Below are 26,359 nucleotides of genomic sequence, written 5' to 3' on the forward strand. Positions count from 1 at the left end.
AAAAAAAAAAAAAAAAAAATGGACTCAAACAGAAGGTGAGCTGCCTAGTATAGTAAATGTTAGTTACCTCATTTCCAGAATGGATGCTGTCCCCCACATGCTTTGATTTGATGCAAAATATTTTAATTTTCCCTATTTCCCCCACCCACTCCTCACTCCTAGATTCAATATGGAATTGAATCTGCTTTCATATACATGGTTCTGAGTAGGCAGAGGGTGTGCACATACATACATACATATACATACTAGTTTATTTAAATGATTGGATCTACACTTCTGGAGGCCATTTGAAGCATCTTATCAAAAGAAAACACATTTTTAAGCAAGAGGTTAAAAAAGCTTTTCAGACCCAAAGGCCATTTAATACCATGAATCCTACTTGGGTAGTTTAGCAAACATTTTTTTTAAAACCCACATCCAATAGACTGGTTAGTATTGGATACACAGATTTGGTTTCAAAGCTGAAATGCCTCTGGTGGAACAGACCTTCTCATGAAATTCAATGATTTTATATTAAGCCATAAAAAATAGGGACACATATCTATTGACAACTTAAATATTAACTCAGTAGACTAGGCTACTTGGTGATATAAATAGGGGGGAAAAAAAGTGGTCATGGATGAGGAGTGAGGCTATGGCAGCAGCATACCTTAGACTGCAACGAATGTTAAATTCTATCCCAGAATCTAAAGCAGAAAAAAAAAAGAGTCATATTCCACTCGATATAGACCCCATCCAGCCCAAACCATCCCCTAAGGAGCACACCCCCCCAACACATGAGGTTTACTAACCACCTGCTACAGATGTTACTATGTCACTAATTAACAATGATCACAGAAAACGTGTCATAGCAAAGTTTTTGTTATCATACACAACGCATTAGTGGCTGCAGGAATTCTCCTCCAAAAGCTACCGCCAGAAGGCCATCCAAGAAATGTCCAAGTTGCTGGTCTAAGAAACCGCAGCCAAGAGGCATGAGGCAGCGTTCGTACACTGAGCTGTCTGGCAGGCTCCGCGCTCTAGTGAGAGAACCTGCATGTAGAGAGATGGTCCCAGCGGGGTGCTGTATTCTCTACTCCTGAGCTTCCTTGCGGGTGAGCTTGTAGATCTCGGTGGGCCCGTCCACGTGGGTGATGGTGGTGGTGAGCTGGAGTTCCTCCCCACTGTGGACGCCCAGATCACCTGAAACATGGTTTTGGGTGTTAGAGGTGTTCAAGCAGGAAGGGGAAGCAAGCTGGGATTCATTTTCTGGAACTGATTTGGGGCTGGTCCCCTTTCACATTCTGAACTCATAGGCTAATGCCCCACCTTTTCATTTGGAATTTGCAGTATTTTTAAAATATCACTTTTGGCTCTCAGAGAAGTCATTAATAATACATGAGTTAGCTCACTGCTGGTATTATTCATAGTAATTATTAACATTTAATGAGAGCTTACTTTGTGCATGATGCTCTTCTAAATGCTTTATGTGTGATCCTTTTTTAAAAAATGTTTTCATTAGTGCACTAGAGTTATGCATAATAGTAGTGGGGTTCATTTTTACATAATCATACATGCATGGAATATAATTTGCTCCGTTTCAGTCTGCAGTATTTCCTCTCCTCCTCCTTCCCCCATTCCCTTTTCTCTACTGGCTTCCTTCTATTTATTTATCATTTTTTAAAATTGAAACTTTATAGATAAATGTGGGATTCATTGTGGCATATTCATATATATATAATAATTTGGTCAATTTCATTCTGTAGTTCCTCCCTTTTCTTGTTTTTCCTCCCTCCCTTCAATCCCCTTTCTCTCCCTCTATTTTTGTGGGATCCACCCCTGCTCTTTTCCCCCTTATTTTTCTCTAACTTTCATATATGAAAGAAACATTCCATTGGCTTTCTGAGTCTGGCTTATTTTACTTAGCATGATGTTCTCCAGGTCCATCCCTTTACTGGCAAATGCCATAACTTCATGCCTTTTTATGGCTGAGTAAAACTCCATTGTGTATATATGGCACAACGGTTCCATAATTTGGCTATTGTGAATTGTGCTTCTATAAACATTAATGTGCCTATATCATTACATTATGCTGATTTTAGTTATTTTGGATAAATACTAAAGAGTGGAATAGCTGGGTCCTATGGTGGTTCCATTCTAAGTCTTTTGTGGGGTCTCCTTACCACTTTCCGAAGTGATTGTACTAATTTGCAGTCCCATCAACAATGTATACACCCCTACACACATCCTCGCGTGCATTTGTTATTATTTGTACTCTTGATGACTGCCATTCTAACTGGAGTGAGATGAAATCTCAATGCATTTTTCTGATTGCTAGGGTTGTTGAACATTTTTTCATAAGTCTGTTGGCCACTTGGATTTGTACTTGTGAGAAATGTCTGCTTCGTTCTTTTGCTCATTTATTAATTGAGTTGTTTGGGGTGGGTTGTGTTAATTTTTTTGAGTTCTTTATATATTCTGGATATTAATCCCCTGACAAAGATTTCCCATTTTGTAGACTCTCTCTTCATGCTCTTAATCATTTCCTTTGCTGTGCAAATTATTTATTTATTTATTTATTTATTTTTTTGCTACCAGGTATTTAACTCAGAGGCACTTGACCACGAGCCACACCCCCAGCCCCCAGTTGGCCCTCAGCCCTCTGGTTAACATACTCAATCCAGTTTTCTCTCTTCCTTACATTAGTCCTGTCATTCCCTAGAGCCTGCTGACGTTAGAGGGCAAGGGCCAAATATTGGATGCTTTTGCCTTAGTCCTTTTACCTCCTTGGTTTTGGTCTCCAAGTTTTGGGTTTAAACGCTTAGAAGGTCAGTTTCACCAGGCTTGAAGTGGTAGTAATGGGTTTGAATTTTTCATATTTACAATTTTACAATCACCCCTTCTATTTATTTAGGGTCAGTATTAGTATAGGGAGTCAGTATTATATACTATCTGTCCTGTAGGTGATGGCTTATTATCTCAAATTAACTCAGATTGTGCTGTTAGAATTAGTGTTTCTGCAAAATACTAACAGGGAAAAGTTATTAAAGTTTTACAAGGAAAATACAAAATGAAAATGAAATTAACAAGAGCAAACACTTAAATGAACCAAGAAACATAATTTGTATAACACTAATATATCTTTGATATCTATCTAGAATCTGCAAAACACATAAATTTATCAACCACATATGAAAATCTTTGTTTTACTTTCTTTTAAAACTCTTTTACGCTCTTTAAATACCTTTTATAGTTTACCCAATTTTTTATTTAGTTTTGTATTATAATCCTTTTAATTTTGGGATCACAGGACTCTTTTTAAGGATCTATCTTTTGAATATAACATTAAGTGAGCTTAATTCTAGCCTACTGTGGGGCTATCATAATATGGAGTTGGATGAACGGCAGGGCCTTGTCTCAGGTGAGGTTGACCTTTTGACAGATCTTATTTAAAGTGCTTTATTTTTGAAGCTGACCTTTGCCCTATTATAAGATATCATTCTATTGAAGAGTATAAGAATGGGTTCAATCCCCAGCATCACAAAAAAAAAAAAAAAGAGTATAAGAAAACAAGGTTTTCTGAATTGCTTTCTGGGTCTATCTGAATTTCAGTTAGCATGATATAAATGACATCTGAAACATGAATCAAACAGAAAGGCTAAGAGGTCTTAAACTTCTTTTTTGTGGAAAAAATGGCAGAAATGTTTCCATGTTCCACACTGTCAACCTTTAAACAAATCAGGTTCTCCTTAACAACTTTCCAAAAATACATTTAAAATGCCCATCCCAGTGTAAAGAGCAACATACAGATTTTATATGTAACTTATTGACAACTGATTACCTTCATCTAGTAATAAAACATTAAATATCATAAAGAGATCAGCAACTAAATTTATTATTTTTATATAAGTCTGAAAAAGGCTATCACTACAAACAGTTTTAGTTTGGAGAATATCAGCTTGGTAAAGTGCTCTCCTAAGCTTTACGTTCTAAAAAACTTATATACTTGGAGAAAATGAACACATCTAATATACAAAGAAGCCAGAAATAATAGCATCATAATTACACAGATGTCTTTATATTAACTTATTTTTAACTTTTAAAGTAAAATTTAGAATCTCTGATAAGTTTAGGAAACAGTGTTAACGATTAGAAATAGACATCATCTGATGTACAAATGCATCTCATTTATATAACAATAAAAAATGTATGTAGTTAAAGCAAACCAATGTCAGGTTTTTAAATGGCATTGTGGACATGTTATATGTTTAAAGTTCAGATACAAAGTATAAAGGAGAGCACTTATTGTTTACCTTGCCTATATTAAACCTACATAGTTTTCATTCTATAAACTTTTACATAACATTTGGACAAAGCTCAGACAAACATATTTAGTCCTCAGATATATATTCATATATATTAAAGGTCTCAAATATACTGTAATAGCATAAAATGATTTTTGTTCATTTAATCAGACTTATAAAACAATCATTTAAAAGACTTCAAAATAGTCAGATATAAAAGAATAATTATCTCTTTCAAGACTGTTTCCCCAAGTAATAGAACCTAATAGACACAAGAAATTATCTTGATAAATAAGAACAGATCAATTTCTTAAGAAAAACCTTGTTTTTAGAGATAATTAGAATGTTTTATATCACTACATTGATTTTGACCTTAGAAAACTCTTAAATATATTTATTTGTGTTAATTATAGTCAACTTAACTACACATACAAATTTCTTAAGGTCTATTTTCACAAACCTTCTGCAATTTAATTAGACATTCTACAAGTTGTCTATATCCTTAGTTTTGCTTTCCCTTTTTTATCTTTATCTTGGACTTTAGGACAAAAATATTATTTTAATATTTTTTCATCTAAAACATTCCTTTTCTCTTTTAACCTCTAAAATATAGCCTCACCTCTACAGTTTTTTTACATCTTCTTTTCTTCAGATGCTGATTCTTAAGTTTATAACTTGAAACAATCCTTAACCATTTTTGGATTTAGGCAAATATTTCCTTTTTAATGAGATGAAATACTTTCTTTACTTTTAGGCTTTTTCCAATCTAAACACAGATTAAATCTTGTATTATTTTTTTAATAAAATTACATCTGTTAAAGCTTTAACTCTTAGTAACTTTGCTTTTAGTTTAGGCCTGAAAGGAAGGCAGTCTTTAACTCTTTTTCCACTTACCAACAATTTATAAAAACACAATCCCTAAGAGACCCTAATATAAATATATTATCTTATAAAGCCAAGAGTACTTGAATTTATATCCAGTAGTTAATATCTTAGTATTTTTTAAAAAAAAATTGTAGTTGTGTATGGACAGCATACCTTTATTTTATTTGTTTTATTTTTATGCTGTGCTGAGGGTGGAACCCACTGCCTTATACATGCTAGGCAAGCACACTGTCACTGAGCATAGACCCAGCCCTAATGTTTTAGTATTTTAGTTTTTAGTATTTTAACTTGCAGATGTCACTTCTAACAAACACATTTATAATGTTTATCCCACTTAAATTAAACCTAATTTACCCATAAAAACCAAGGTAAGACACAAGCATAGTTGACAATCTGGGTCATTTTCCTGTCAAAAGAAAAATCCTAAAAACCATGGACATTATACTCTAAACATTTTATAGACACCAACACTCTTGATTGCCAACGAACTATAAAAATGTGGGTTAGTAATTTTTTTTTTAAATTTTTATTGTTGGTTGTTCAAAACGTTACAAATTCTTGACATATCATATTCCACACTTTGATTCAAGTGGGTTATGAACTCCCACCTTCCCCCCATACACAGATTGCAGAATCACATCAGTTACAATTTTAAAGGTATCTTTACTTTTGTCTCCATCTTTAAGACAAAAGGAGAAGATTTCTATTAAAGCAATGGTTACGATGAGAATTACTTACTTTCCCAAATATTGAGTATAGAGAATGTAAAAATAAACACATGAATCAGCATGATTTTGGTTAAAGCAGAGGTTCCAGAATGCTTCTAGCCTTTCTGGTTGACAGCAGATGTACAACACAGACCAGTTTAGGTGGAGAAATTAGAGACACTTTAGAGAAGGGAGTGAAGGAGGACAGGAAAAGAGTTTGTCCTCAGGATTTGGATTCATAGCAGAAGTTTAAAGATTCATGAAGTTGGCCATTATAGTGCCTCAGGTCTGAATGTGGTGATTAATGGCGCGCACAGCTTCGTTGACTGTCACACTACCAAGGCCAGGTCCCTCCAACAAGCTGTCTCAGGTCAACCCTGTGTTTGAAGGACTGCTCAAGGCACTGGGAGACCAACCTCTCATAAGCATCTTCCCAGTGAGTGGCTTAAGCTCCTTCTGACCCAAAAATGGAGTATATTTGTCTAAAGGAGTCTCCTATCTTTGGTGCTTTTATGACTAAGTATTCATCTTCTAAAGGAGAAAAGGGTGTTTCGCTAGGGAAAAGTGGGAAGTGTGTATCGGGGGCGAGAAATACACACATGAAACAGGGAGAAGAAAAATAGAAATACCATCCATTTAAGTCCTGTTGTGGCTTTAGTTTAAAGTGATACTTTTCCCCCCATCTCTCTAGTCTCAAAGAGTCTGAAAGCTAATCATTTCAGTCAAGCCCTAGTTGCGATAAGCAGCCCTGATAAGAAATCCCCTGGATATCTGTAGCAGGAGAGAGAAAGAACAAGCAATTAAGCTTGGTATGTAAATGGCTTGGATACTACTACCTTAGGAGAAAGCTCAAGAAAAAGAAAGCCTACACATATATGGGATTTCCAGTTTCCTTCCCTGTGCAATTATTTCTCATCTGGACAGAAAAGAAAAACCTTTGGGAAGTAGGGTGTCCCCTGAAGTTCACAAGCCTGTCATATCATCTTCCTTTCTTATGAAGCTGAGTCCCTACAAAGCAGGACAGAAGATCTCTTGAGTGTCCTCGGAAAGATCTGGGACCTGGTGCTGGCAGGCCATAGAGATCCCATCTCTCCTTCCTCCCCTGGACCATGGTCCCTAGTATAGTTTAGGTATCATGGCAGGAATGCATACAGGGAGAGCAGGAACCCATCTATGCAAGGTCAGGAAGTGGCAAAGAAGTACAGAAAGCTGCTGGTTGAGCCTAAGAAGTAAAGTTTAAATGGGGGATCTACACAAAAATGATGGGGAGTGCCTCTTTACCTCAGATGTGACTTAAGAGTTCCCACTGACTGAAGTCCCACGGCATTCTGCTAGTCAGGAGATGATAAAGATGAGAGGGTAAGAATAAGAGAAAAGAGGTCTTCTTATCCTCACTGAAAGACCCCAAATGGTGTAGAGGAAAAATTCAGAAAAAGGCTGAATTGGGAAGGTAACTAGGAAAAAACAAACAAAAACCAGTTTCGTAACCAATGCACCAGGATGTTACAGAGACATTCGTCCAGGGAGCCCCAGAGAGGCAGACAGAAAGGTCCTCACCTAATTTTTATGTTCTTGCTTGAGAGGATTTCAGGGAAGACACAAGACTTAGTAAAAGAATAGCAAAGTTTATTAGAAGGGTAGAAAAAGAGAACACTCTCAAGGAGTAGAGTGGGTGGTCTCAGAGAAGGATGGTATGCCCCTCCTGACCTCCAGTTTTACTGGAGGTCCCAGAAAAGTTTCCAGAGTCTTGCCCAAGTCCATCTCTTGACTTTTGACTGACAGAAGAATTACATCAACTTTGAAGTCCATGGTAAAAGTCCAAGGCAACTCTGGGTCACTTTGGCTCATGCTGACCAGTTCTAATTGGAACCTGTTCTGAAAGATTTCTAGGGAATTATCCTTATCTCCCTGAGGTCTGGAATCTGGTCTGTGTGAAGGTCACAGAAGTCCCCTTCTTCAGAGTCATGTCACAGGGTGGAGCCTTTTGGGTATTTCTCCTACAGATAACAGGTTTTTGTTTTTGTTTTCTGAGGAATATAATACATCCTATTGACTAAAGCCTTACAGGGTTTCGGGTAAATTACTTTTTAACAGAAAGCATATGGGGGCCAAAACAGTGGGTCCAATTCTTAGAATTTTGTTCCCTTAACCTCATGCTGCCACTGTTGATGTCTGTCTATTCCTTATCAAGGACAGCTTTATAGATGAAGGAGCTGGAGGTAAGTAAGGTCACTGACTGCTCCAGGTGGGAGGGCAAGCCCCTGAGACAGCCAGCAACCAGGCCCAAGGTACATCTGATTCCAAGGCACACAGTGGGCTACAGCTGCACAACATGCCTCTGGGCTAGTGCATCTTTGCTGAGGCTAATTGACCAAGTAGCCTTGTCCATAGGCAGCAAGAGACTGGGCAAGTGACGGATCTAATAAGTTTAGGAACTTCAGGGGCTTTTCTCTTCAGGAAATGAGTACCAAAACATACTCCAAATTTTCTTCTGTCCCTAGGGATGCCACAGCACCAGAGTCTTGAACTTATCCTTAGTGGATAGAGGGGCAGTAATGTGGCTATTCCTGTTAGCAGGAAAAAAAACTTTCTACAAGTTAAGCCCTTAAAAGTCTGCCATCTTCCATCAGAACGTAAACTAGTGAAAGGAAAATGGTAAATATTCAGAATCAATAATACCTGGTGCATTGATGTGTGGGGGTGCACATGTACATGAATACTTGTAGATAGGGGAATAAAAAGTGAAACGTGTCTGTGCTATGCCTGTGTGTTATGTTTTGGGACTGAAATCTTCCCTAGTTTCTAGCATAAAATAAACAAACAAGCTGGGGTACTGTATCATAATTTAGAAGAAGCCCTGACCCTATACTTAGGACTAATGTCCTGGGCATCTGTGGATCCCAAGGTCTCAGGACCTTAGGGGTTACCCATATACCCTTCAGGGAAGCCACATGGTATTAGCTTTCCCTGGTAGACCCATCTCTCAGTGTTACACAGCAAAGTCTGTCCTACAGCTGTCAGGACTTGGCCAGAGAAGGTACTAAAGAGGCATAGCCCAGCTTCCAGCACATCCAATGTATCTGCCCTTCAGCCAGAGACAGGTGTAAAGTAAAGCTGGTGATAGACTTGACCCTGGTTGCCGGGGACCAGATTTTCTCAGGTCACTAAGTTGCATTCTTGCTAGTGCAACTTCTAGTTCATGCCTCCACCAAGCAGGTGAAGTACAAGCTTCCCACTTTTAGATCAAAGAAAGCTAGTTCTAGATTTGCATACCTGGGTGAGCCATCAGAACTTCAAAGCCAGTCTCAGGATCTGCATGTCTGTGTGAGTCATCGGAGTTTCAGACAGTCCTGACCACCCCAGAAGCATTGTTTACCTAAGGAAACCCTTTCCCAAGACTTCCTAGAAAGAGACATGGACGTGGAATTCTGTTTGGCTTTTGAAGAGAAGATGTTGATTCTTTAAACCCCAAAATGTGATTCTAAACTGCAGATCTCAGAAAACATGTATGGTTCTGCAGATTGCTTGAAAAAACAGTGAAAATTGCTGTGATTTTTTTTTATTGAATAGATAACTATATAATAGTCCTTATCACATGGCTGACACAGATTTAAACAATGGACAAACATTAGTGCATTAATCCTCGGACAGAGACACTACTATCATCATTCTCATTCTGTTGATGAAGAAACTGAGGCACAGAGAGGCTAAGTAACTTGCTCAGAGCCCCAGAGGATCAACAGTGATGTGAGATTCAAACTAGAGTGACTCGGCTCCAGGACCTACACTCTCAGCCTTCAGGTTCTGCCATCTCTTCCTAAATATTCAAGTTTCCAACAGCCAAGGAGACTGACAGTGAAGTACGACGTCCTCGTGCGATATGTTACAGTTAGACATGTACAATAATTTGGATGAATGTTCAGTATATTAATTCTGTTTTTATATCTGATAAATTTTTAGCACACAAATCAGCGCACTGACAGGAGAGCTGTTATTTATGAGTATTTGCCATATGCACTGTGAGGGGCTTAGCATGCCCTGGATTTCCTTGTAAGATGGGAAGCCACTGGGGCGTAAGTAATTTCTCTAATGTGCTGGATGAGGACCCAGATCAATGGGACTCTGTGTAGCAAAATCTATGATTCTCCTGTGTGTTTATTGTACCTTGAAGGGCAACCTTACCCCTCAGGGTATCGATGTGGGCGTATGGCAGTAACTTAGAGGAGTGGGGATCCCTCCAGTTGTCTCCAAATCCCATCAACTCCTATTTCTGCCAAGGTCTTGCTCCATCTGTTAGTCTCCCTCCCTCTCTCTTGGCTTCTGGTGCTCAGTGCACAGACATGCTCAAAGTCTCTTCCCATCTAAGACAAAACGAAACCCTTCTGAAAATGTGATATGCTTCCAACTGGGGAGAAAAAAGAGAAAGTATGAGAGAAAAAGAAAAGAATTCTTCCCTCTGTAGTAACTCTCTTTGGTTATGCCATCAATTCATAACATTACAATGGAGGCTACTTTTTCATAACCTTTGGGTATGGACCCAACTTCTGGCTCCCATTTCATCTCAAAGGACTGCAGAATTAGATGCACATCTGTAGTGTCACATGCACAGGTGTGTAGTGTTGCTTGGTTCTAACTGCCTGGAACGCCTGCTGAGGACCAAGAAACCCACACACCCTGGGGTACAGCTTAAAACTGGCAGCATTTTATGACACACATTTTTGTATCTGTGGCCACTTCGATAAAAAGAAGAAATGATGCTATACCCCCTCTCAGGTTGTTTCACAGATTCTGAGAGAGAAAAAGGTCTTCTAATGTCAATAATTCCTAATCCTATCCTCACAACCACGCAGGCAAACTAACAATCCTATTACCCAAGAGTGTAATTCCAGTGCACTCCCACAACATGAGTTTTACTATTTCTCAAGGTCATGCACAGTCTTTGCTGGAACCAGGATTCCCAGCCATCTGTGTCTATCTCCAGAGCATATGTTCTCTCCATAACTGTATTCTTTTTTGGTGGAATTTTCCCTAGGCCCTCACCATCTTCTCTTCCATTCACCTCCAAAATAAGCTTGAATGATAACTCTTTATAATGATGTCCCTGGTTCACAGCAAAATGAGAAAAACAAGAATGGCGTGGTATTTGTAAAGCTTAATTATTTCTATGCAGAAGATTGCTCTTTCATGTTATGTTTCCCTACAGTTAAGGTATTAATATGATTAACATATTAAAAAATAAAATGCTGGGCAATATTATTTTTGACTTTAATTTTTTCTTTTTTAAAGAAAAGAAATATCCAGCAAAGCATCTAGTATGTAGTAAGTGTTCATTAAAATACTCACCAATATCTGTCTGTTGTAGGAAGCCCAGCTCTACCCTGCTCTGCCTGGCTGAGACTAGCCTAGCATATCAGTACTAGTATTCCCTACTAGGATTTAGAGAAAAACTCTCCTCTGGAGAGCAGGCATGGCTTGGGATGGCTCAGCTTTGAGGATCCTTCCTGGGAGACAGTGGCTTTGGTGAGACAAGGTTTAGAGACCCTGGGTCCAGTCATCTCTTAATCCATCTTAAACACAAGAGATAGTTATACCAGGCTATAGGGAGCCATTTCCAACAACCTCAAAGACATCTCCAGACACCCCATACCAGGATATGACTCCAAGGAGAGGGACAAAATTAAACCTAGAAGTTTTGAGTAAAATCTCAGTGTCATAGACTGAATTGTATCCACTATGCAAAGTCACATGTTGACATCCTAACCCCTAATACCTCAGAATGTTGCTGTATTTGGTAACAGGGTGTTTGAAGAGGTAGTTAAGTAAAAAAAAGAAATAATTGGTATGAGCTCTCATCCAAAATGATCGGTGTGCTTTGAAAGGGGACTGGAATACAGATACACTCTGAGGAAGACCACGTGAGTACTCAGGGAGAAAATGGCCATTTACAAGCCAAGGAGAGCCTCAGAAGAAATCAATTTTGTTGACTCTGATCTTATCCTTTCAGCCTCCAAAATTATAAGAAAATAAATTTCTGTTGTTTAAGTCACTAAGCCTGTGGTATTTGTTATAGCAGCCCTACCAAACTAATACATTTGGGAAGCAGAAAGTTCTCTTCAAGAAGGTGACTGAAGTGCCCCCAGTGGGACAGGGTGACAGTAATTTTAAGACACAGAGAAGATGATTTTAAATGACATAAGTATGAAAGTTCAGGTCACTGGTAGGACAACAGCCCTGAGAGAGGCAAGAAGAAGAAAGTACCTGACTACAAATAGCAGAGTAGGAGGTTCAGGCTGGCAAAGGACTGTCGCTTGGTTCCCACCTTCACTGGGAAATGGGAAAAGGCTGTTGAGAGCCACTTTAGGGTCTGGTCCAGCTTTGGAGATAAGAACAATTCCATCACTGTTTGCAGACATCAAGGGAAAGCCAGGCTGGCCCAGGACGGATCATCCAACATACAACCAGGGGGTGACTGAAGTAAATGACAGACACTGTCAGGCCCCAAGGCTCAATCCAAGCATTTATGGAGGCAACTAAAGCCACTGCTCTGTGAAACAAGCAGCAGCTTCCAGAAGTAATACTGGCAGCACATGGTAGTTGGCGACCAAGACACGGGACCTGGGGATACTGCTGTTGCTTCCAGGAGCTTGAGTGCATCAGACATTAACATTTCACAGGCACAGAAACAGGAAGGCCCGAGTGGCGATTAGGGCATCTCTTGTTCCCTTCACGGTAGTCATTCAGTCAGGAATACAGTTTCCCATAATTCTTCCAAAACATTCTTGTCAAGAATTGTGTAGGCAAAAGAATACAAAAATCAAAGCTACAATCCAGAAATTTCTGACTTCATGACCTGCTCTTACTTTATTGTTTTTCCACATGGATTAGTGACCTACTGAGTTAAACAGTTTTTCATGAGTACAGGGTATTGCTGTTGTACCCTTTGGGGATGGTGCTTTTGCCCCAAGAAAAGGGTCAACATTAGCCCACTGCAGTTCATTTCTGCCTGGGAAGATATCCAGAATGATTCATAAATTGGTTATGGCAACAGGTAAAAAGAACAGCTTTAATGAAGTCAGCAGCAGGGGAAAAATGTAAATGCTCCTTGAAGGAAAGAGAACCAGAATATCATCGTTGCATTTTTTAAAACGGTGTGTGTATGTGCGTGCGTGCGTGTGTGAGTGTGTGAGAGAGAGAGAGACATACCAATGCACATACATGTACACACAAGATAATTACACACATATAGGTGTCCCTTGGTATCCATGGAGGGTTAGTTCCGGAACCTTCTAAGGTTACCAAAATCTGTAAATACTGAAGTCCTTCATATAAAATGCCATAGTGTCTTTGCATAGAACTATGTGATCCCCCCTGAATACTTTATATCAGCTCTAGATTATTTATAATACCTCATACAATGTAAATGTCATGCTAAAGAGTTGTTATACTCTATTGTTTAAAAAGGAATGACCAGAAAAAGAAGTCTGTACATGTTTAGTACAGATGCTTTTTTTTTAAGGGTATATCTAATCTGTGGTTGGCTAAATATGAAAATGTGTGACTCCAGGACACAGAGGGCCAGGTAAATGTGTGTGTGTGTGTGAGAGAGAGAGAGAGAGAGAGAGAAAGAGAGAGAGAGAGAGAGAGAGAGAGAGAGAGAGAGAGAGAGAGAAAGAGAGAGAGTGGGTGTGTGTGTCTATGTTCAACAATTCATGTGAATGTGTTGCACTACTGCTGTAGCACTGGGAAATCAGGCAACAGGAGGAGCCCCCCACACCTGCAGTGTCTATCAGGAGTGAGCACACTGGCTTGCAGCTGTCCTGCCAGTTCCTGTATTTCAAAATGCAGGTGAAGATACTTTGTCCCCAGATCAGGATAATGTCTCCTTGATAGCAAGGGCCATCTCTGTCTCTCCATCTCATCCAACATAGCACAGTGCTAAGTACTGTGATGCTCGGTAGTTCATTTGTGAAGGGTCACTCTCTGATCCGGGCAGTGAAAGAGAAACAGAAACTCATGAGGGGAAGTGCTCTCTGGAAAGTGACCCTCAATTGAAACTGCTGCCCATTTTATTCTTCTCTGTGCATTCCATGACCAAAGGAAGAAGCAAGCATCTATTCCTTTCCAACCCATCTCCTCATGTTTCTTGGCATCTCTCCACCCCCCTAAACAAAAGAACACTCCTCTATAGTTCTTTCCCTTTTATATACCCTTTGGCATCAGAAACTGTTTGTCAAGTTCCTGGAAATGGGTTTTCTCCCTAGCGATTCATCTAGGACCCATCTCATGCAGAAAAGAAGCACCACATGCCTGGGATTCACTCTCCATAGAAGAGATCTGAATTCTTGGCTCTGGGCCTTAGAAGTAAGTGCAGTGGGGGGATGGGGGTGGGGGGAAGCCAAGCTAATTAAAAAGGAGCATGGGAAGGTTGGGGGAGGGAGAAAATACCATCCAGACACTCAGGGGATTTTAAAATACAGCATATCCTCCTGAGGGTTCATGTTTAGGTTTCCATGAAATATTCCCAGATATTTCCAAGGAGCTTCAGAATCTTGGCTAATGCTCCATAATTCTTCGGACACACTGTGCATCCTGGTGGAAGATGGAGAGGTAAAAAGGGAAGAAGAGCAGAGAAGGAAAGTGTTCAGAGAGCCTGACATGGAAGAGACCCTTCTAACTACATGAGGTCATGGTACCACACAGAAAGCACAAGGTACAAGCTGCAAGGGCTCAAGCTGTGAAGCTACCACTGGAAAACTGCGAAAGCATATGGCTTTTGTGTTTGTGATCAGCATGGAGTACCAAAGCAGTCTAACCACCAAAATACTGGAAGAATGTTTTCCCCCCAGGGCTTTGCTGGCATTTGAGGTAGGACAATTCTTTATTGCAAGAACCTATTTCTTTCATGGGACATTTAGCATCTCTCGAATGTGGACACTAAGTGCCAGTGGCACATTCCAATCATAGTGACAATCCAAAGCAACCACAAATACTTCCAAACACCCATCAGTGAAGGAATCCAGGGATATGGCCTCCTGTTGAGAACTAGTTTTTGAGCTTTCTTGGAAATAATAGCTCAAGCTGTCTTCAACAAAAAATCCTGATGAGGAAAGGATGGAGTTCTGATTCTCAGTTGTGAGCTTTAGAGAGCAGGTAGGCTGTTGTGAAGGGTGAGGGGTCTGATGGGATCCACCTAAAATCCCTGGCTTGGCAGGTCCATCAGCCTAACCAAGCTGGAGCCAGGCATTCTTGCCAGCATTTGGATACTCCTTACTTGTGACAGATATCATGCCCTGGGTTGTCACACAGTGACAGAAAGTGCCCCCATGCCCCTTCTTTGCTATCATGAAGAAAGAGAGGCATTGAATGTCACAGTTCAGGACTTAAGAGAGACCACTGAACTGTTGGGAGAAGTGGTGCACAGAGGGTTAAGAGGTTTGCCAGGGATCACACAATAAAAACAACCAGCAGAAGGGTTCATGTGCAGAGAGAGCAGCAGCACACAGTCAGTACTCAACCCCTGCAACACATTAGTGCTAGGACACCATCCAGGAAGTGCAGGCACTGCTTTATGTGGAGTTTCCCTGGAAGACAAGAACTTCGCCTACTTCAATCAAGGCCAGGCCATGTGGTTTGCCAAAGTCTGGCAGGATGACTGTGAAATGAAATTAAGGTTCTTGTCTGCAAACCCGGAATCTCTTCCTGCTGTCATGTTGAAGGTCCATGTTCCAGAGGCTATACACCCCCACTTCCTATGAACAAGGTAAAAGCACTGAGTGCTAGCAGTGGAATGGAAGCCGATGGCTCTCTAGCTTCCAAACCTTCTAGAAAGGCAGTTGGTCAAACTGAGAGCAGAACCGTGGGTAGGGAAGTGAAGCCTTTACTCTTACTCAGGATTCATAGCCAGAGATGGGTCTAAAATGGTAACAACTAGTCTTGACTCCAAATAGGTGAAGGTATACAAAGGAAGAGAAATCTCATGTCCAGGATGCTGTCACCTGGAAGTGGCCAGAAGAGTACAAAGACAGATGGTAGCTGAGGCTGCTCCACTACCCATTGCCCCTAGAACAGAGGCCCTCTTCTCTGTCATCCTTTTTGTTTCTATCTATGTCATTACCCTCTTTTCCTTTCTGTCATTCTCAAGATCATGGGCCCATGTGTGAAAAATAAAAGCTGATCTAGAACTCTTGCTTCTAAAATATCACTTCATTCAACATGTCTAAAGCATCTTTAAGAACCATCTCTACTGCCCTTCAGGAGTGAACACTACAGCAGGGGAGCAAAACGGTCCAGACAGACTCATCTCACGTCTACCCAGTTAAAACTGGACCCGTGCTCCACAGGCTTGTTCCTCAGGATACCAGTACCAAGTGACATTCTATCAGGGGAAAGGGCTCCAGGAACAAGTGATTTAATAGTTGAAAGAAATGCTGTTACCCCCACCTTATCTAAAAAAACTTATGTTACAAATTAATGTACTAAAGGCATTCAGATGACTTGCAGTGAAAACCTCATTAATGCTGTTCAACCTAACTGCTGGTAGGTTTCTTAAACACACCAACATCCCATGTAACAACGTAACTCTATTCAGTGTAACTGGATGGATTCTAATTGGAGTGATCAGGAGGTTTCCAAGTGAAGGCAGCATTTTGTCTGGACCCAAAATAGGGGTAGGGGTTTCATCAGGCCCACATGAAGGTGGTATGTGGAATCCATTCCTTCAACACACCCAATGAGCAATTCCTAAAAATGAGGTCAACCCTCAGCACTGAGGGGCTGCTGCTACCTTGTATTCTGCACCAAGATAGACTTACACTCACTAGTGCATTTGAGAAAGTTCACCTTATGTTTGGGGAAGGGCAAATACGTAGCTAAGGTAAAACAGAAGAATGAAGGTAAAGGAGAAGAAAGAATAAAGTTGGAGCCAAACAGCAAAGGATCTGTTAAATCAGTTATTACCAGGTCACCTATCCTAGGTTAACAGCACTGGCCTGGGCAGCAATAATTCCTTTTCACTGCCATGGCCAGCTGAGAAATTCGTGGCAAGTGCTTCTCTTCTGGTTTTTAGTTTCCTCATCTCTAAAATGATCAGAGAGGCTAAATACTCTAAGGTTCCTTTAGGTATCATCATATCCAGGTTCTGTGACTATAAGATAGGAAAAGATAACACACAGCAGCACTGGAAGACAGGAAAGTTCTGGAGACAGGAGAAGGGCCACTGGTTTGAATGTTTGTCAAAAAACACTCTTGAAGGGCTGGAGGTATAGCTCAATGGTGGTGCCTAGAATGTGCAAGGCCTTGGGTTAAATCCCTAGTATGACAATAATAATAATAATTTAAAAAAAAGGATCCAGGAGGAGAGAAAGAGAGAGAAACAAATCCCATAAACCTTAAAGAAAACTGAGCAGGAAAAATAAGACCATCCCATCTTCCACTCTCAGGGCCCAGACTTCCTCTACCTTATATTTTAGGATCTTTTCATGTTGGAAGAAAAAATAAAAAGATTATTTCCAACAGTTAATTTTGCTCAAAAAAATTGAGGAAAGCAAATTTGATTTTTTTTGTATTAAACTGGGACATATTTTAGAATAGAATGAAATATTCTCAATGCATTTTAGATATTAAGAAATGAGGACCTGAAGAACTATCTGACTTGTGCTGGCTTTTGTTTTATGTGTCTATAGAGTTCCTTGGGATGTGCCTTCACTGTATCTCAGTATTAGGGGGACACTTGGAGGAAGGTGATGAACCCAGAGCTTTAGCCATTTAAATCCTGTAGAGACAGAAGCTGGCTTATCCTGAATGAAGCTGTGCTAAGGAGGCTGGGACTCACCATTGGACTGGTCTTCCCCATAGTTCTTATGGGACGGTGCATACAGGAACATCAAAGCGAAGACATAGAGGTTCCACATTCCATAGATGCCTGTGAAAAAGGCACTGCTCACTTGGACTGTGACACCGCCCCATTTCCAATGGCCTTCAGTCACCTGTGGAAAAGGAAAATGACATTCTCTTGGAACAACAACAACAACAAAATAACACCAATCCAGAAACCAATCAACACAAAAACCAGGACTCTTTCACATATGGAAAAAGTCAAGGGCCATGTAAATCTTCCTGTTTTAATGTGAATCATACCAGTGAAAACTGAGGGCTTACTATGCGTCAGGCACAATGTCAGTGTTTTTTTTCCCTTGGTGTCATGTTAGCATCACCTGGGGAGTGTCCCTTCCTGCCAACAGCCATCTATTGTAATCTCTTAGTTAAAGAGCCTGTGTCTGAGTCTAACCCTTATCCACAATCATAATTCCTTCTCTGTGGACTTCCCAGCTAGATGTAAACTCCCTGCATGCACGTACCAACTCTGGTTTGCTTGCTGCCTATCCTCAGTGCCCAAAGTACCACAGGTGTTCAATGAACACAGGTCAATCCACATCCAGGCCATACCACTCACTATTTAATAAGACAAGAGAGAGACGAAAGCTCTGAGCTTGAGTTTCCTTAAGTGTAAAATAAAAACCTGAAAGGCCATGGGGGAGAATTAAGTAAAAATACTTCTAGAAACTGCCTGGCATACAATAAGCAATGTCTTATTTATGTATAAAATGTCACTCTAGGTAAGTCACCCAAAAAGGTAATTATGAGGCCTTCATATGCTTTGCAATTCTGCAAGAGATGTTTTGAAGCTGCTTTTGTCTGTGTTAATGACTTGGTAATTGTTTTAAGGGTGGCCTGAAGACATATGGATTACTCTAGGAACTGTCAACAGAGCCATTGAGCTGAGTGACTAATAATTTGTACCAGCTCTTAAGATCACTGAAATGATTTTGACTGCTTCTCCTTGCTACAGGACTTGTAAATGGGAATAAAAGAAAGAACTGGATAAATGTTGCTGTGACAGTTCAATGAGCTTGAGTTATAAAAACCTTCTCTAGGAGTCACTTGTAAACTGTAAGATGGCGAGCTGGATCTAAATGTTAATGACTTGAACAAACAGGTTGATCTCACCTCCTATTTATGATACAATGAGCAGGCTTCCTGCAATGCTGTCTATGTTCCCTGTGACCCACTGGGGCTGTCGGCCTGGTGAAGGGTTAAGCATAGGCTTTACCTTTTAAAGACCTGGAGTGTCAGGGAACCAGGAAACAGCTCTGGTTTGCTTGCTGGTTTACCCAACTATGGACTTTAGTTTGGCCTTCATGATACATAATATAAATGTTCATTTTTATGACTCATAAACAAACCAATACAATGATGTCTTCTTTATTTTGGAAAATAATTCACTATAAATAAAATATTCAGGAGTGGTTTTAGACAAAGAAGGATTTTATCACCATTTCTGATTTTAAGTCATATATCAGCATTCAAATTACTTAAGACCTCTTAGAAACATCTCTGAATGTCACTCCTCTTACTTTTAAGTCCAAAATATCCTAATTTACTAAAACCTATAGTACTTAGAGCATCTTATGATGATTTTTAATGCCTATAATGAAAGAGGAAGGAATTTTTAATGCCTATAATGAAAGAGGAAGGAAGCTTTAAGATATTTCCTGGAAATACATGGATACAGTGTGCTAGCAGAGAGAACTCCCCTTCACAGGGTTAAGGAGAGGAGGCCAGGCGGAAGGAGCTATAAGCAAGATGGGATATGATTGTTTTCCTACTCTGTTAGAACAGTGAGCCCTTCTGCAAGAGGAAGGGCCTGTAAGAGAGCCTATATCCTGTGTTACGAGTTGGGAACACCCAGTACTGACAACTTTAATGGAATTAATTCCTGCTAGGATCAGCATGACTGACCCCATCTTTGGAAGCACCAACTTGCATGCCTCATACTCAGTGATGCTCAACCGATGTTTGCTAAATGAATAGGGGTAGAAGTACAGGGATGTGCTAGGACACCAGGGCAACCACATGGAAGCAGAAAGTGGGGGTAGAAACAGCCACTCAAGAATCTTCTGACCAAAAAGTAAAAAAGAAAATATTACAGTCTACAGTAAATCACAATAATTGCATTTCAGTGTGAGAGGAGATGCCGAGGGGTAACAAGCGTGAATTAATTTAAGTATCACTCTCAGTCATACTCATTTATTATCACTTAAAACAAGTGGTTAACACAGATAGAGCAAAGGTTCTTAAATGCTTATGTATTAAATATATTAAATATTCATGCCATCCCAGACACTATACCAAGCATGTTAATACAGAAGTATCATTGAGTCTACTCAATGTTTCTACTCAACACAGGGGTAAACTATGGTACAGAGAGGTGTAGGTAGTATCCTACTCAAGACTGCTGAGCTAAGATCATGGGTCTGACTCCAGAATAAGGTGGTCTTAACCATCATGTGATACAAGGATAAGAATACTCTTGTAAATGGGGGTCAGTCTCTGAAGGCATCAACTCCCGTGTAAGGCCAAGTTTCTTTTGGAAATTCACTTTGCTGTTCATTGTGTGTGTGTGTGTGTGTGTGTGCACGCACGTGCGCATGTGTGCTCACATAAGCATGTGTGTACGTGTATGTATGCATACGTGTGTGTATGTGTGTTCTCCACAACATACAGAGTCTGTAGGCCTGGTAAGGGGTGTGTGTGTGTGTGCGTGTGTGCATGAGGATATATATATATATACACACACACATATATATATATCCTCATGCACACACGCACACACACACTCACATAGGTTTGTAGATTCAAATTTGTATAGTAGCATATATCACTATATTCTAGATCAGTAATGTATGATATATGATAAACTGGATATATATACAAAATATCATTTTACCTTAGAACCACAGAATGGATGCTCATACTATGAGGGCATACAGGAGCTTACTTAGTGTGACTGAGGAGACAGCAGATTCATGTCCCTGTCTCATGTTTCCTCTAGGGCATGTACATTGTTTAGGATGAAGTTGGAGATTCACCAATCTACTGAGTTTGTAATCTGTAAATACATTATTTCTGGTCATGGAAAAAGGCTGAACTGCAAAAATGAACTGTCGAGATAGTGCACCTCCACTGCTTAGAGACTGGAATGTGTATTCTTCTTCTTCTCTGAGTTACTCATGCCTGAGACATACTGAGCTCTGAGCACGTTCCCATCAGTATGAACCACAATTAGCAGCCACACCAGGGCAAGTTTTGTAGACCCAAATATTACTAATATTCCTCTCCCTTTTAGAGAGAAAAATCAGCTAGCCCAAATTATTATTATTATTATTTTTAATTACATCCCCTTCTGTATAAGTCTTATTTCTAAAAGTTCCTGTTTTTCCTGATTTTACATCTCAACAATTTACTTTTGTGTGAAACCACCCAATTATACCCCTGGAGCCAAGTGAAGGTCAAATCCTTTACACCCAGTAGTCTTGACAACCAACATTCCACTTAACAAGATTTCCAAATCCCAGACACAGGCTCTCTTACCGGAAACGTCTCCTCTATAAGTCACAGAATGAAGTGATCACACATACACACAAAAGAGATGGAGACAGGCTCTCTGGGAGTTTGCCGCATGTGGCTTGACCTGAATGTCAGGCACCTGGGGGTCCCCTCAGTGAAGGCCAGTGACCCTCTCCCCTGCATTTCACTTCTGTTCCCTACTGCCACCACCTCTGAATGGAACGCCTCTTTTTTTTTTCCAGAGGGAAGGGGCCAAAAGACCAGACTGCGATGTACCATCTCTTGGTTGCTATGACTGAGGCCATTAAAATGGCAGGCATTAAAAGACTGCACCTCAGTCCCCAGCTACAAAGCCTCAAGGTCACCGCATTCCACAGCTTCCCGTGGGTCTTTCATTCCCAGCCTCAGAGCTTCAATATCCTGGCGAGATCCCCTCGCATTATATTTCAGGGGGCTTAAATGCAAGCTCTCCCAGCAAGCCTGAGAGTATAATGGGGGTTTTAAAACATTCCTTTTACCTAGGGCTGGGATCCATTTCAAAAAGTTACCCAATAGGTTTTCTTTCAGGTGAGCTCATTGCTCTGACATTCCAAAATGACATTAGAAAATAAATCCTCTGATGACTATATTAATACAGTACCTGGGACACCGAGAGTTATGCTGGAAAACGTCTTAGATGTCTATAAATAAACCTTAAAAAAAAAAAAAAAACCCAGCAGGAGGAATGTGAGGAGCTAATGGAATTCAAAAGGCCTCATTGCTACCCCCTCAGAGTTGAAATCCACTCCGGGCCAACTATCGCAGTAGATATAAAAAGCCTGCCACAGGCTGGAGCCGGATACTGGGGCAATGGAATATTAATCTTTTTCTCCACAGAAAAGCCACAAACTATGCTCCTTGGAAGATGGCCTCCGCTGCTTTAAAAAGTACACTAATTAAACATGCGCAAGGTTAAAGTCTGGCAACATGCAAACAATTTAAGGATTAGTTCCCTCTTCACTTCAGGTAGAAGGAACTCTGCAGAGACAACAGTGAGATGTGGGGGTGGGGAGAAGGACTCCAGCTTCCTAAAGTGGCAGGAGCATGCATCAGGACTGAAGTGCCCTTCCTTTCTGCCTTCCTGGGAGCAAAGAGTAGAAAGTGCCCTTCATTCCTTTGACCACTGAACTGGCAATTCTTCTTCCCCTCTCTCAGCCTGGTGGTCTTGGCCAGTTGTCATAGCCCACACTGAGGGACTAGAGGAATCAGAAACCATTTGATCACATGAGGGAACTGGCCAAGGGAGGCCTCAGGCCTCAGACTCCCTGACTTGACTATGGGTGTTTGAGCTGGTTAATAAAAAACTCATTCAGACTTGGAAATAGTTTTACTGCATTCAGAGTGGAGAGCAAAATTTCCAAATTTTTATACACAATCGCTTGGATACAAACATAGCACATTGCTGCAGGTCAAAGCAGATGGGGTGAAAGGAACATATGAGGACATACAGGTTATTTTATTTTTGGTAGCAGAGATTGAACCCTGAGTCACATTACCAATGCTTTTTATTTTATTTTATTTTTTTTATTTTGAGACAGGATCTCACTAAGTTGCTTAGGGCCTCACTAAGTTGCTGAGGCTGGTTTTGAACTTGTGATCCTCCTGCCTCACCTCCCAAGCTGCTGGGATCATACAGCATCACTGGTACTTAGCTTATTGTTTTATTTTAAACCACATGTACTTTAGACTTTAGCAGAGCCAGCAAAACTAACATCTCCCAGCAGTCATGGCCAACAGGATGCTGAGGCTCCTAATGTGGGGTTTCCTTGGATGGATTTCAAGGGGCCCAAGAACTGTGATAAGAAAAAATTCCCAGCTGGATGTGGTGGTGCACACCTATAATCCCAGTGGCTTGGGAGGCTGAGGCAGGAGGATCACGAGTTCAAAGCCAGCCTCAGAAACTGTGAGGTGCTAAGCAACTCAGTGAGACCCTGTGTCTAAATAAAATACAAAATAGGACTGGGGATGTGGCCCAGTGATTGAATGTCCCTGAGTTCAATCCCTGGTACCTGCCCCCCAAACCCCCCAAATTCTCTATTTTCATCAGTCTGTAAATGAAAGCATTTCCTTCAATTACAAATGTAGTCAACAAACCCATATGGTATTAGTACTACCTATGAATCATCAATAGAAATCATGATATTGTCACATTATTTAGACTTTTTGAAGATACAGATCTGTAATATGCATAATCATAGGATATAAATATTTTGGATTTCAAAGGGAATGTATATTTATATGAAATTTCCTTTGAAATCTAATTTTCTCTTTAAACTCATTTAGAAGCATTCTGAGAGACTCATAGCCTTCACCAGGTTGCTAAGGGAGTCCATTTGGAGTTGTACTAGAAGAAACTTGATAGCAGAATGGAGTCAGTCTCATTCCTGTCCCACCAAATTTCTTTCTGTTGGAATGACATAGGAATGACACGGCACTAGCAAAAGAATCAGAAGGACCAAGTTGTGCTCCCTGACTTGCATATACTTCGGCAAGTCAGCCTTCCTGCCATTCACTGGCGGGCAGCTATTCATGCTTACTTAGGATGTGCCAGGGGCTCTGCTAATCACTTGGCAATGTTACTTCCTGTGATCCTTACAGCAACCTTCTGTGGGTGGTACTATTGTTTAATAAGATAAATTAAACCCCAGAACTGTTAAGGAACATTTCCACATTTCCACCCAGCTGGAAAATAGAATAAATGGGAAATGTCTCTAAAGCTCTTTGACTTCATATTCTGGAAAACTGGGATAATAGTTCCTACCCTAATTACCTCAAAGAGTTTTTCTGAAGCTCAAATAAATATAGTTTCAACTTAAACAGTACTTTCCAACTTCCAAAGCAAGTCACCACCAATATTCTAAAGTTACCATAATTATTGAAATTTTCAAGTACAGCAAAATTTTGTGTTTGGGAAATAACCAGTGAAAAGATAGGGTTCTAGCAAGGGGACTTTTGAATAACATTTCACATAGAAGTGGCACTATAATTACGGAATGGCTGACAGATTGTAAAAGGATCTATGTTAATGTTACATAAGGATGCAATCAAATTAATACTTGCTTGTTAGTGTTGTGCTGCGGGGCTTGAAAAGTTTATTCTTCTAAGTAAATGAAACATGGGCCTTTCAATCTGGTGCAGGCATTCAATTTACTTAGCATCTTTTAGCTCCTGCAAGGTCATACTAAAGGGATCATTCAGTTCATATGGCTAGGGGATGGATAACAAGTCCCAGACTAGAGTGGTCCAAATAAACAAGGCTTGATCAGCTGGTCAGAATGATAGACTCTGCTCCTTTCTTCAGCAGCTCTAGAACTTTCTATGTAGTGTAGAGATATCTCTCCAAGGACATTCTCCCAGAACATCTCAGGGTCCACTTACCTGACTAACAATGAAGAAGATAACAGTCATAGCAGCACAGGCCAAAGTGATGAGCATGAGGAACTTGAACCTAAAAATTAGCCCCTGTTAGAAAAAAGAGTAAGAGAGGTTTACTATCTCATCAATCCTTTTCTCAATATATAAATCCAAGAAAAACTTTTTTTATTGGTATTGGGGATTGAATCCAGGGGCACTCAACCATTGAGCCACATCCCCAGCACTTTTTATATTTTGAGACAGGGTCTTGCTAAGTTGCTTAAGGCCTCACTAAGTTGCTGAAGCTGGCTTTGAATTTGCGATTCCCCCTGCCTCAGCTTCCTGAAGCACTGGGATTAAAGGCATGTACCACCACACCCAGCTAAGAAAAGCTATTTTTTAAAACTCTATAAAGCTGGCCACAGTGGTACACACTGGTAATCCTAGTGACTTGGGAAGCTGAGGCAGGAGGATTGTAAATTCAAGACCTTCCCATATGACTTAGGGAAGCCCTGTTACAAAATAAAAATGAAAAAGGGTCAGGGATATAGCTCAGTGGTATAGCACCCCCAAATTCAATCCCTAGTGCTAAAAAGAAAAAAAAAAGAAAGAAAGAAAAAAGAATACTGTAAATCAAATCCCTAACAACAACAGTAAAATAATTTCACATATTAATATTTCTCGTGCTGAGGTGAATGTGGCTGAGAAATTTCTTGGGCCAAACACTTCCTATGTTCTTATCTTTCATGAGACAGTGACACCAGAGCCTGGGAAGTTATATTCACAGCACGTCATGAGGCTGCTAATTTTCCTGCTAAGCTGGTTATGCTTCTCTGCAAGGGTTCAAAGTTACCAAGTTCAAGTTTTCTGTGGCTGTAATAAAATTCTGCTCCAGTGAACAAAAAGAAATATGCATATTAATCAACATGAAGTGGATTTGGTTGAATTTCCTCACATGTCACTACAACTCTGGAGACAGGCAAAGCCTCAGACAGTACCCATGGTTTCCTGAGCAGGATTTGGGGGAACTTGTGTTTCAGGAAGAGAGATACCTATTAATCAGGGGCTCTTAGGTGCAGATCCACTACACAAGTAAGCCTAGGGATTCTGTGGTTTCTGTGCCTCCTTCACAGAGGCATTAGGCCTGTATCTCCGGCCACTTAGGCATGAACCCACAGTGTCCTTGAAAAATCAAGAATGCCTGCATTAGACATTTGAGGATGTTAAGCATTTCTCTCAAATGAGGAATATAATCTATAAACAGATTATTGAACTCTTTCTGAGCATCTGCTGGATATTTTAGGGGAATGTGGATTCTGAGAGTCTGGGAAGCAGATCACTTGGGCTGAACCTATTTTAAGTTTAATTCTGGGCAAGGGAAAGTCTCACTCCAAGCCAAATCCCCATTTAATGACAGCCCACTCTCCCATCTAGTGTGCACCTACATTCCATCCAAAGTTGAAGAACCTGTCAAACGAGTGTACACCTTATTGAGGAAGGAACATATTCATACCATGAATACCTTCAAGATCTAGATAGCTGGTCAGGTGTCTCTCATAGTACATTTGCCTCAGAGCAACATTTGCCTTGAGCTCCTACATGAGAATCTCAGTGTGCACTGCAGAGTGAAGTCTTTCACCCTCCAGGGCTGTGTATTTATGCATCAAGCAGAGATGATAATGAGCA

General features: G+C 40.4%; 1 protein-coding gene across 1 annotated transcript in view; it reads right to left on the reverse strand.

Moving 5' to 3' along the window:
* Nucleotides 1–233: 233 nt before the first annotated feature.
* Wls (Wnt ligand secretion mediator) overlaps nt 234–26,359 on the reverse strand; it is a 102,641-nt gene continuing 76,515 nt past the window's right edge. The window contains exons 10-12 of the mRNA XM_046451003.2: nt 24,698–24,781; nt 17,706–17,859; nt 234–1,182 (exon numbers count right to left, since the gene is read on the reverse strand). Coding sequence (XP_046306959.1) covers nt 1,073–1,182; nt 17,706–17,859; nt 24,698–24,781 — 348 coding nt within the window. The 3' untranslated portion in view covers nt 234–1,072. The remainder of the gene's footprint in view (nt 1,183–17,705; nt 17,860–24,697; nt 24,782–26,359) is intronic.

Source organism: Marmota monax, unplaced genomic scaffold (genome assembly GCF_021218885.2).
Source record: "Marmota monax isolate L192 unplaced genomic scaffold, Marmota_monax_Labrador192_F-V1.1 WCK01_AAM20220418_F8-fsc00023, whole genome shotgun sequence".
Taxonomy (NCBI): domain Eukaryota; kingdom Metazoa; phylum Chordata; class Mammalia; order Rodentia; family Sciuridae; genus Marmota; species Marmota monax.